This window comes from Dipodomys ordii, unplaced genomic scaffold, assembly GCF_000151885.1.
Source record: "Dipodomys ordii isolate 6190 unplaced genomic scaffold, Dord_2.0 Scaffold56, whole genome shotgun sequence".
Taxonomy (NCBI): domain Eukaryota; kingdom Metazoa; phylum Chordata; class Mammalia; order Rodentia; family Heteromyidae; genus Dipodomys; species Dipodomys ordii.
In genome coordinates, this window is record NW_012267272.1 from 5,030,281 (window position 1) to 5,043,100 (window position 12,820).

The following is a 12,820-nucleotide window of genomic DNA, read 5'->3' on the forward strand; positions in this document are numbered from 1 at the left end:
GATCATCAGAGAAATGACATTACTTTGCCAAGGCAGCAACTAAGATCAAAAACAAATAGCTTTGACGTTTTTCTACTAAATTGCTTATCAAGGAACTTCCGTAAGTGTAAATGCCTAAGAGCTCTAATGACTCATAAACAATCCTATTCTCATTCTTCTCAACCAACAGAATAAAGAAATGGAGACTGTACATTACATGCATCCAGACAACTTTCCTTATAGTAAGATAATGGACATAAAAGCACTGGTGACCACTACGTTCATGTACAATTGATGGCAGGTCCACCTATCTTTATAGAGTACACCTATTTTCAGTTGAGTCCAAACTGATTTTAACTACTTGTGTTTTAGTCCCTAGACTCTTACGAATTACCAGTCAATCCAAAGAGCAGAGTCAGCTAATGTCAGAAGCAAAATGAAGCTTAACTTTCTCTTCTTGCAGAAAACAAAGACAAATTTTGAAAAGTTTATATATTCAAGCATATGCCATCCTAATGAATATCTTTTGGAGCTATAACAGAGTTTCAAAAGTTGAATATCCTTTGCTAGATTTGATGATTGCTTGCTCTAGTAATGACCTACTTCTATAGTTTATTCAGTCGATGGTCATGATTTTCTGTCATCGTTATTAGAGATCCAGTTTGATATTTATCTGTAATGTGCACACACACACACACTTTGTCTTTACATTCTGCCTTTTTCCTGGAATAGACTTTTCCCTCCTGTACATCACATCCATTAACACAAGGGCTGACAAATTGCAGTCAGTGAGGGAAACTCTAGGTAAGTCATTGTGAAGTTTATCCAGAAGAGTGGAAAGAGAGATTGTCAAAGCTCTTGCCCTGTCTTGCTGCTCAGTTAGGGGATGTCCCTGGGGAAGATGGTACTTGATAGAAGTGGGGTTGGGGATATTTCAAACAGTGCAGTCATCTTTCTGTATAATGAACTAAGGAAAGCAATCAAAGGGGCTGCTATCTTGAATTATCAGGGAGCCCCACATTACAGTTGCCACACAACCACCACCCAAGCTTACGTACATCTGATATGAGTAACAAGCCAGACACATGAGCAGCAATGGAGCAAATGGCCGTGGCAAACAGCCACATTATACTTGAATAAACTCTTAGGGTATGCCACAAAGAAAAAGAAACCCAGTAACACACAACACACAACTCTAGTTCAGACATGGTTGACAACAACTAAATGGCCTGAGAGGACACACTTCTTTGTTCTTGTGGGACACAGGTCAGAGTGTATGCCTGGGCATCCTCTTATCTAGATGTGTTCTGGGAACTTAATTAATTAATGCTTCTGAAAGAACATCTTTTTTGGCATGCAGCTCACATAGGGACTTGAACTGGCTTCTGCTCTTCTATTTAATTTGAGCTGTCAGCCTTCCTATGAATTTGTAGTCCGGGCAAAAGAGAGAGGGTAAGGAAAAATCTGTAACCTCAAAGGTCAAATTTTGCTGAACAACCACTGGAGAGAAGCATTGGCATCATATATTAAAAGAAGAATGTCTGAATCGGCAACTCTCATGTACAAATGACAATATTGTTTCCTCCAGATTCATATCTTTAGACTGACCACTTATTACCCCCTTTGGAGTGCTTATTTGTCCTCAACAAATTTATATTGGGCCATTTATATCAGCCACTTCTCTGAATTTAAGAAGTTTCCTCCTATGGAAGTTTTATTAAGATCAAATAAATAAAGCAGTTGCTGGGAAATGTCGTCTTCCTGTAAGAAGTTGAATTACCTCAGGGAATGGTGGAGACAGGGCCACAGACAAAATGGAACAGATAACGGAGAGCCACAGATAAGCCCCAAACTCTCCAATGTGTCTGTTCCTCCTCTCATCATCGACTCCTTTTCAGAGTCGATGGTAGGCTGGAATATATTACTTGTGCTCTGTTATCTGTTGCTTATTGTTTGGAAACAAAAAACGACATACATGCTGCTTTTTCTATAATTAGTATTTCCTGAAAGTCTTAGTTTACTTCATAGCTACATCAAAATCCATGTTCTCATTCTGTGTGCTAAATTAGGTGCTGTGCTAATGTGCCACCTACAACCAGCTCATTCACATTAGAAAATGTAATATGTTGTTCAAAGAAGGAAGAAAGGCAGAGATTTGGGCTCTTCCTCTTCTTCAGCTCACACTTTCCAACCAGAGGAATGAGATAGAGGTGAAGGACAGAAGTGAAGGAGGACAAGAAACAAAAGGAAAACACCCCAAAGGGTAGCAGAAATTGAAGCGGAGAGAGAACTGAGAAACTGACACTTTTGCACAGAACTTTCCAGAAAAATTCAATCATGGGGCCACCAGGGCGAAGGATCTTTACTCACTGCCAACTCCAGACAGCAAATTCTCTGTACATAAGTAGACATCCCTTGTATTTCCAGATTTCCCTACATGATGAGACTCTGGAATCAGAATCCAGAAATCAAACACTGGCACTACTGCATTCCTGACTACTTTAACTCATTGCCTCTTCTGCTTCTATCAGGTGCACTTTGGCCCATATGAGGTTTAAATGAGTGAATCTTTGATTTATGTACAACTCCTTCCTTCCTGGTAGCCCTGTTCTGCTGTAATCACATCTTTCTTACCTTCTTTGATCTATGATTATTCTCTGACTATGGGCATCCACAAGTTAGAAGAAATGCATAATGTTAATATCTAGATCATCCAGGATTTTAATTTCTTCTGGTCTATGATATAGAAATGGATATTAAATAGGGGCCAGAATGTAAACAAGATCCGATAAATAATGATCAGTGAGGCAAACTGACAATTAAGCTGTGTGTTCAAAGGGATACATAGAAAAGGTAGCATTTGAGATTTCAGCAACAGTGGCCTTTCATTATCAATCAGTCAACCTACCATCATGAGATGGGGCTTTGCTTTGAATGATACACCAGCATAATAGCTTGAAATGATGGCTGTACCTTTTGTGGGCAGCTTTTCCAGAGCTACCTAAGAGTGACAGAACTATGTGCCAACACAGGCTCCAGGAAGAGACCTCTGTTGGCACAAAATCTCCTGAATATCACTGTTACTACATGTTGTACCACCAGCTTTCTGCTTTGCCCTTCATAGATGAAGCTGAGATAAAAGCAGTGCATACACCGAGAGCTCCAGCCTCCATGTCCACAGCAGAATGACTGTATTCTTCTTTCCTTCTCAGCTCCCTTTTCATTCAGCCCATATACTAATGTTCCCATGTGCCTCCCTTTCTCTTTGCTTCTTGAACCACATTTTCAAGCACAAGGCCAAATGAATCTACCTCTCTAATCAAGGTTGATCAAGATGCTGCAGGCAGGTTGATCACATGAAATTTGACAGGCACTTGAAACTTACAAGCTTCCCGAAGTTTCTCCTTGTCGTAGTGGAATCCTTCATAGTCTTGTAAACTGATTTTGTTCACCCGGATCCTCAGGCGATCTGGGACAGACTGGGGACTGCGAAAACAAGAATCATGTGGTCAGATACAAAGGAGCGTGGGATTGGGAGTCATGTACCTGGAAGGACTTGGGACAACAGTGTGTCTTCTGGCTTAGAATAAAAATTCACACTCCATCCATAGTTGTGGGTCGTTTGCTGGAACACAGCAATGGTCAAGAGAATGCTTCCCTAGAAACCACATAATTCCAGAATTTAGGTAAGAACATGGTCACAAGCAAAAAGAAAAAGAATACCCATTGGAGACAACTTATACATAGTTGCTATTCATTTCTTTTAAAATTTTTTAATGAGATCATGTATTTTGATATATATGAATTAGAGATACCTAACCTGAAATAGTGAGAAGTGGACTGGAGTTAACAAAGAACTATAGTAAATAAGTCTAGAGTCGTCAAGCCTGGTTTAATGGTGGCCTAACCATCAGAAGAAACAGAAACAAATCAGCTAAAGCTACAGACTAAGAATCCAAAATTGCTAGGAGTAATATTGAAATAGCACTCCCCTATAGATTAGTTTCAATGAAGCATGTTACAAATGCTGCCAATGAAGATGTCTCTGAACATCCAAAAATGAAGAAAAATTAGAGATATTGTATTTTCATTAGTAAGAGGATGAAGTATATTACTCAGCTTAAATCAATCCAACCTGGTTCAGAACACATCATAAAAATTAAAGGGGAAAGAACTAAACTTAGAGTATCTCACTCAACTCCAGAATTTCTATAACTAGATTCCCTCAGTTTCTTCTTAAATCCCATTTTCAAAGCAGCTGAATCCTAGGCATGAGTTGAATGAAATGATTTTATTTTTCATCACTTCCCACTCTGGGCCACAGTATTTCTTCAATATATTAACAGAATGCAATTCCTACTTTTCTCTCTCTCTTTCTCTCTCTCTCTCTCTCTCTTGGTCATGGGCCTGAACTCTGGGCCTGGTTGTTGTCCCTGTGCTCTTCAGCTCAAGGCGAGTGCTTTACCACTAGAGCTACAGCGCCACTTCCAGTCTTTTCTGCTTATGTGGTACTGAGGAATCGAACACAGGGCTTCATGCATGCAAGGCAAGCGCTCTACCACTGAGCCACCTTTCCAACCCTCCTATTTCTCTTTGAATGCTACTTTATCCTTAAACTTTATTGGTTGAGAAAATTTTCTTTACCAGAGGATTGATGTTTTTGTTCATTTTTATGTTACATGGTAATATGTCAGCAATGCGAGAGAAGGGAACAGAAAGAGGAAGGATAGAAGAAAGGAGAAAGGGAAAGGAAAGAATGGATAGAAAGAAGAAGCAATGTATAAAAAGGGAGAGAGAGAAACAGAAAAAGGAAGAAAAAGAGAGGACACATATCATTTCATTTCATGTACCTGAATAAGTGAGTGGAAAAACATAACACCACTATGCAAAATTTCATTTCAGAGCAAAGTATAGTACCTGCCTCTTTATAGACTTCAACTCTACTTTCTTAAAAATAACAAATACAGCTATAAATATAGATGCAAAGTTTCTCTTGCTCTCATACATGCACACATTTTAATTAATAATTTACAATGTAATTGTAAATACACAAATTCAAAGTAATATCATTGACAGTAGAACTGTCTATGATTCCCTGAATTAAAAACAAGCCAATGAGGAATTCACAGAGACAGCTGTGGATGGGGGTAACAGGAAGACATGTTCAGGGGCTGTGCTGGGCCATCAGTCAAAGTGTACAAAGTGTGTTTGTGGGCCATCTCCTCTGCATTGGTACAGCTCTCCTTGTGGATGAGTTGCAGAGGAATAAAACTTACCTAGTCTACATAAGCTGTGATGAGAGGCTGGGAGCTCTCATTTATAACTTAGTTAGCAGACGGTAAGTATCGTGCATACATAACATTTCAAAGAGAGGTTTAGAAAGGTAGAATAATTTTAAGGTCATGGTCATGGAGCAATGGACTGGCAGATTTGGAAGCAGGGGTTCAGTCTCTACTCCTATCGGTTTTATCCTCCACATTTATACAATGTCCCTTTAAGAAGCTGAGACTCCCTAGCCCACAAACAAATGCCAAGAATGTCATGAATTTAAGCAGCAAAGTCAGAAAACCAGATGATTAGCAGGGTCAGACCATCTCTATAGAGTGCTAAGATTGTTCTTTATCAATAAACAATGGAAGAAGTAAGTGACATTGGCCAAGATGCATTGTATTCATAACATGACCACTGGAATTAAACCTCTTTGTACAATAAATCAATAAAAATAGTAAAAAAAGAACATGAGGCAGATACCATAAAAGAACGTGTAGATGCATATTTATTTAGAGGGAAGTCTGGCTAAAACATAAAGTGAAAAACCTATCACGGAAATTTATATATGTAAATTGTACAATTTAAGAGTTTATATACATAAGGGAAATGTCTGGAGAAATGTTCACCAAGCTGTTCCAAGTGATTATCTCTCTGTGGTAGGAGCTGAGAGTTAATTTGCATTGAGTATTTTCATTTTTAGAGAAATAGTTTATTTTAAAGCATGCCAATCTAAATGAAATGGTAAGAATTATGGCAAAATAAAGTGCTAAATATTAGATGTGAGTGGTCAGGAGCAATTTGTAGAATTTAACAACATGAACACAGACGGTTCTAACCAGACACTTATCTTCAAAATAAGGGCGTCTGATCTCGGACTTTCCAAAATTGACTCAAGTTGATTTACAAAGATTGAAATTAGCAAATATGTTTTTACAAATGTAGCAGATAGGAAGGAAGCTTCTTCCAAACATCGACATAACTGATGGCATTGAACTTTAATCTTTTCCTGTGGGCTGGGGGTTACGAGACTGGAGACTTCACTATAGAGCGAGTTTTCAGGTGGGAAAGAGGAATCAGAGAAGGATGTTGACCAGTCCCTGTTCTCCCCTGCCTTTGAGGTTACCCCACGTGAATCACCTTTCTCAAAATCAGCAATACCCACTCCCTGTCCACTTCTGCCTCCATGGTTCTCGCTGCTGCCTTCTGACTCCACCCTACACAATGCTGCTGCCCAAGCATTGGCCTCTGTCTCAGCAGTCTTCTGGGCTTCCAGGACATATCAGCCACATAACTTAGAGCCTGTCATTTATGTAGAGAATTTTAGATCCCCAATTAATTCACATGTTATTTACTTATTCTCTGGAATGATCAGCTAAGCCAAAAAAGGAAAAATGGAAACTTGCTAACTAGCACTTCACATTCTTACCAATCTGCCCACTTCTTGCTGTCAGCTCTCCTCTTAATACATAATAAAGCCATGTACTAGTGGCTCACACCTATAATCCTAGCTACTCAGGAGGCTGAGCTCTGAGGAATGCAGTTCAAAACCAGCCCAGGCAGAAAAGTCTGTGAGACTCTTATCTCCAGTGAACCACCAGAAAACCAGAAGTGGAGCTGTGGCTCAAATAGCAGAGTGAGTGCTATCCTTCAGCAAAAAAAACTCAGGAACAGTGCCCAGGCCCTGAGTTCAAGCCCCATGACCAACCAAATAAAATAAAATACAATACCCTACAACCTATCCAGCTTCCCTACCCTAGTATTAGCATCTTTCTTAAACCAGTGTTTTCTGACTAAGCTGCCCACTGTTTTTGTTTTCTATCCAAAGTTACCACAGTTGGAGCCCATCCCTAAACATGGCGTTCTCCTGTGAAGTCTAATGTGAACGAGGCAAAGCAACAAACCATGAGTGAAAAGCAGAACAGAGGAAAACTATATCCAAAACACTCCATGTGCATATGTGATAAAAGAATTGGGAAATACGAAATAGGCCTGGGGAGAAGAAACAGAGGGAAGAATAATCGAAGGGATGGCAGATGGATATGTTAATGTGTAATCACCTTGTACAACCTTCTGAAGTTAAAAAAAAAAGCAGTAGGGATTGAGTATTCAAGTAAACATGTCTTCTTCTTGATCAGAGAGTTTCAATTTTGTAATAATCATGGATAAATCAATGCAATACAAATAAAAAAATCTCACCAAGAAAAAAGGTAGCTCAAAATTTTAATATGTCTAGTCACACGCTTTTAAAAATTAAAATGTATGCGACTTGGGTGTCCTCTTTGAATAAAATTACATTCTCACTTTAAAAAGTGAATAAAAGAACTCAGACTCCAAATTAGATTGACTGGATTTGAAGTTCTTGTAGTTGCTGGTTAATTAGGAAACTCGGTGCTTGAGCTTCCTCGCAAGTAAAATGCAGACAATAATAGTATCCGGCTCACAGGGATAGTATGAGAATTCAGTAAGTCAGGACATGTGACCTGCTTTGGAAAATTGCCTGACACATCGTAAATGCCCCACAGACATTAGCTAATATCATTAATTATCCCAAAAACTTCTCTCTGCCAACAACTTGTTATCCGCTGCTGTCAGATATTGGGGACAGCTGAGCGCACACACTTGGATGGTCGAAGACAATGCTGACAGGGAACTGGAGAAAGTGGTCTGGCTGGTGACCTGTCATGCCCCTGGCTCTTCTCCCACCTTGTCTCTTACAAAGCCAGCTACTGACACAAAAACAGACAGCTAAAATATGGGGGGTCGAGGGAGAGAAAAAGTACAGCGATTAAATGAAAGCCAAGGAATTCAATCCTGTCCCCTCATGTCAAAATGCATTAGTGTCCCATTAATGGTTGGCTAAAGGTGGATGATGACAAAGCTATTCTTTAGAGTCTGGGGAATAGCATCACCATTAGTTTTCTAAAATTACATTTTGCTGGGAAGTTAGTAGAGCAGAGAAGACACTAACAACCTGAGTGAAAATAAAACTGCCTCCCAGCCAAGTATCCACCTCAGGCTATTGGCATACTGACTTCCATGAAGCCTCTCATCTCTCCTGGAAGAGATTCAGCAATCTGTGGGCTTCCTTCTGTGGCTTCAACCCAGTCCCTTCTCACTCATGTCTTCTGCGACCCCACATCTGAGCTCCCTACATACAGCAGAACTTTGTGGCTCTGGACTCCATTCCCAAATGTCCCTACCCCAGATCACACAGAGTGAGGGCGCTCTCCAGGGCTTCTAACAACCTGGAAGCCATTGTTTTCCTTCTCCACAGAGTGAGCACCTGTTGTCCTGGAATCATCCTGCCTCTCTCACCCCTGAGCACTCACGTCCATTTGGTTTACACCTCATTCTTAACTACACACTTCTCTTTCATAGAGGCTGTTCTCCGTGATTCCTTCAAATTGTCCCTGGGTAGAATCACAACCCATTCAACTCAATACCTCCCTTATCTTCTTATTCTCCCCACCTCCCTATTAGATCAACTTTCTTAGCAGAGTTTCTCTCAGCCAAATGGAAAGCTTAGGCTCCCATTGGATCTCCTGACAAGGTCTGCTGTCTTTGTGGAGGAAGGAGAGACACACATACCTCACATCATATTCTGACAACCCCATTCCTTCTCTCACTGAAAAGCATGAATACCCAGGGAACAGTGCCCTCTCATATTCAGATAATACAGCAAAGTGGGTAAAGATGTATAATCAGAAAAAAAGTTTTAGTTCCAATTCAACCTGTACCAATGAATGTACACTTGATCTTGTGAACTCTAAAGACCAACCTGCAATGGGAAGAATAGTAGGAATTTGTGTACTGAATGAGAAGACGCACATATGACAATGACTATATTCCTGGTAAATATGAAATCTTCAAAAACATTATTTTGCATTGTTACTATTATTGAATCTTAGTGCTTCCTCACTTTCTACAAAAGTCAATTTTTTTAAGATGATGATGAGACTAGAACCTCTCACATACACTCACTATACAAGTGTTTTATCACTAGGCTAGCCCTAATTTTAAAAAATTGAGTACTACATAAGAACACCTGAAACTAGAGTTGAAGCTCTAATGATCAACATCAGGAAGAATGACACTGCCCCATTTGTTAGGAAATGGAAAGACTTGGAAAAAATTATATTAAGTGAAGTAAGCCAGGCTCAAAGAAACATAGGTCCCATGGTTTCCCTTATTTGCAATATCTAATATATGTCTGAGTCAAGCAGAAAAGGCCAGATAGGGTGATGTCAGGAAAATGAACCCTAAGATATGTACTTTAAATGTTTTTTTTCTTTCATGCATTTGTTTCTAACGCAATTATAAGATTATTTCTTTGTTGCTTTGTATGTCCCTCCCCCACAGTATAACCCACGCTTTCACTGTATTTGATGTCGGTATAATTTGTGGAGGGGAAGGGGAAAAACAAGTCGTTTAAATAAGGATACAGGTGGACCTGTTGCAACAATGAGAAGTACAAGTTGTCAAGTCAAAAACGAACTTTACAACTTGGGGTGGGGGGAGGATTAGGTGGGGGGGAGGGAGGATGGGAAGAGATGGGAAGGGTAAACAAAGGAGGAGGCTACAATACTTGATAAGAAATGTACTCACTATCTTGCTCATGTAATTGTAACCCCTCTGTACAGTATTTTCACAATAAAAAGAAAAAGAAAAAAAGAATTTAGAGTTATGTAGCCATTTTTCTGCTGGATAAGAATGCAACTGGAGTTGGCCAGATATTTTTCTTGAAGATACTAAGAATACAAATCCTTCATATTGCAAAAAGAGCCTTAAAGTTACAGAATTATTCTACATTGTGCAAATATCTTTTAAAATATCAGTGGTTCAGTATAAGACATGCTCATTATAACATTCACTAGGTAGATTTATTGGGTTTCATGAGGAATCCTAATTTCGCCAGACATTTGTTAGGAGGGGAGGTTGGTTTTTCTTTGCAAGATATAAATACATCACAACTCCATCTTTTTTCCTCTGGGTATGACTTAATAACAATAAAAATGTGTCTAAAGTTCTTCCAGGAAACACGAATGTGAGATCCTAATCATAATGCAGATGCAATAAAATATGTTTCTAATGAATCCTTAATAATCACTGGGATTGACCCTTAAGTTATGAACAAACTATGATTCAAATACTAATTGCTTTTGTGAATTCCTGACATGAAAGACTCTCTTTGCAACTCCAGCACTGAGAACAGCACTTCGCCCATGTTTGCTGACAAGAAATGTCTATGGACTGCTGGGTAAACAAAAAGTGAGCAAGTCAAATTCCTATATGATTTTTACCTAGCTCTGGGGCTTGGGTACAATTTGGATCTGAGCTACTGTCTAGTGACTTTTCTTTGTGAGCCCCAGAGGGAACTCTGGTTGAGCTGTCCATTTCTGTACTGTGATTTCTGAAAAAGGAAATCTATCTAGATGGATTCTCATTCTCTTGCATTTACCTCTAGCAGGATTCCCACAAAACAAAGGAGAAAAGAAAGGACTTATATCTAGTAGATGTCCTTACCCAAAATGATAACAATCCATTTCAGGACTACTAGCTCATCAATTAAATAAACTTAAACCCTACATATCAGTACATTCTCACATCAGCTATAGGTTGAGCCTTATTTAGATATAATTATACTCCAAAAACTTCTTTTAGCAACTTCTTAGAAATGGTTGAAATTTACATTTTTGAGCTGCCACTGAAAATAACCCCTACATAGCCAAGGAGGGAGGCTATGTTATAAATAAAACATAACATATGATATCAATAAAACCAAATGGAATCAAGGTTTCTGAAAAGAAATTTAAAATGAGTTTTTGACACCTGTCAAAGTCAAACAGAACACTTATAATTCAGTTGTCTTCTGCCTGCTGCAGAGAATAATGCCTCAGGAATATAAATAAATCTTATAGCAAGTTTTTGAGTCTTGAGAAGAATAAACCAAAATCACCTTAGCAATAGGGTGTCACATGTTCTAACTACCTGACATTTTTCTGGGGAAATCTTTATGCGCTGTTAATTCTTTCTTGATAGAAAGCCAGCAACTCTTAGTCTCTAAGACCTACATTGCTGAGATGGCTAATATGCTGTTATAGTTTACTAATTTCCAGCACAGCTCTTCTACCATATTTTCCTGTAAAATTATAGAAGCATTTAAAAATGGATGTGGTACAGTCTATGTTCAAACTGCTGTAAGCAACTGAAAACTGCCCCTAAAAAAATCAATCAGCTCTCCATCCACATTGTTGCTTTCTCGCTCTTTTTTTTCCTTGCCAGTCCTGGGGCTTGAACTCAGAGCCTGGGTGCTGTCCATGAGCCTCTTTATGATCAAGACTAGTGCTCTACCACTTGAGTCACAGCACCACTTCTGGCTTTTTCTGAAGTAGTTTCTTGGAGATAAGTCTCACCGACTTTCCTTCTCAGGCTGGCTTTGAACTGTAACCCTCAGATGTCAGTCTCCTAAGTAGCTAGGATTATAAGTGTGAACTATTGGCTCTCTGTACTGCTACTTTGGTGAGTATTAGGTTTGAAGTCACTGAGCTCATCAGTCACAACGACTAATGGCAAATCAGTGTACAAACTCTAAGTATAAAAGCTAAATCCAAGTTAAAGAAATAAAGTGCGCACTTGATGGCTAATGGATTAAAAACAGACAATAAGAACAATACATCAAGGAACTTTTGAGACTAGGGATTGAAATAAAACTGAGTATTTAGATTTTTCTGGAGATCTTCACATACATAATGTAATTAATGATTTCGTGCTTCTATGGAAATGTGTAATAAATCCTGATGCCTTTGGAATATGTGATACATGATGATGCTATTCGGTGAGTGGCCACGTGGTCATCACAGGCTGTTCTGCTCAGTATCCTGTTTAAGGCACGTGAAGGGGAAACAAAGGTTAAAAACAATGGAGTCTTTACTCCGTGAACTTGCCAGGTTTCTAGACAAGTAGAACAAACTCATCATTTTTAGTTTCAAGGTCAAGAAACCTGACTGATAGCTCACATACTCATGACCTTGTGTGTGTGTGTGTGTGTGTATGTATGTATGTATGTATATGTGTGTGTATGTAATGTGTGTCAGTGAATGTCCAATTATTCTTGACCCCTTCAGACCATTCTGGAAACATTCCTCTTGGAGCCACCCCCAATAGCCACAGGCCCTCAAAGCGCCCTCTCCATAAGCTGCATCACCATCTTTGCTTTCTCTTTTCCCTTGACTTCACATGTTCAGTTCATGTGTGGCAACATTCCACTCCCGGGTTTAACTCTGCTCCCAGAAGCTCTTTTCTCTTCGATTTCAGTTCAAAATACTTCAACTATACTTCTAATAAGTAGTTCCTTCTTCTTCCACCCTTCCTAACCCTACCCCTCTACTGGGGGTTTGAACTCAGGGCCTAGATATTCTCCCTTACTTGTTTTGCTCCAGGCTGGCATTCTACCACTTGAACTACATCTCCACTTTAGGCTTTTTGGTGAACAAGGGGAGATAAGCATCTGATGGGAGCTGGGTGCCGGTGGCTCATGATTGTAATCCTAGCTACTCAAGAGGCTGAGATC

General features: G+C 39.4%; 1 protein-coding gene across 1 annotated transcript in view; it reads right to left on the minus strand.

The window, feature by feature from the left end:
- Dgki (diacylglycerol kinase, iota) overlaps positions 1-12,820 on the minus strand; it is a 423,919-nt gene that overhangs the window by 115,212 nt on the left and 295,887 nt on the right. Inside the window, exon 23 of the mRNA XM_013021551.1 lies at positions 3,365-3,465. Within this exon, the coding sequence (XP_012877005.1) occupies positions 3,365-3,465 (101 nt within the window). The remainder of the gene's footprint in view (positions 1-3,364; positions 3,466-12,820) is intronic.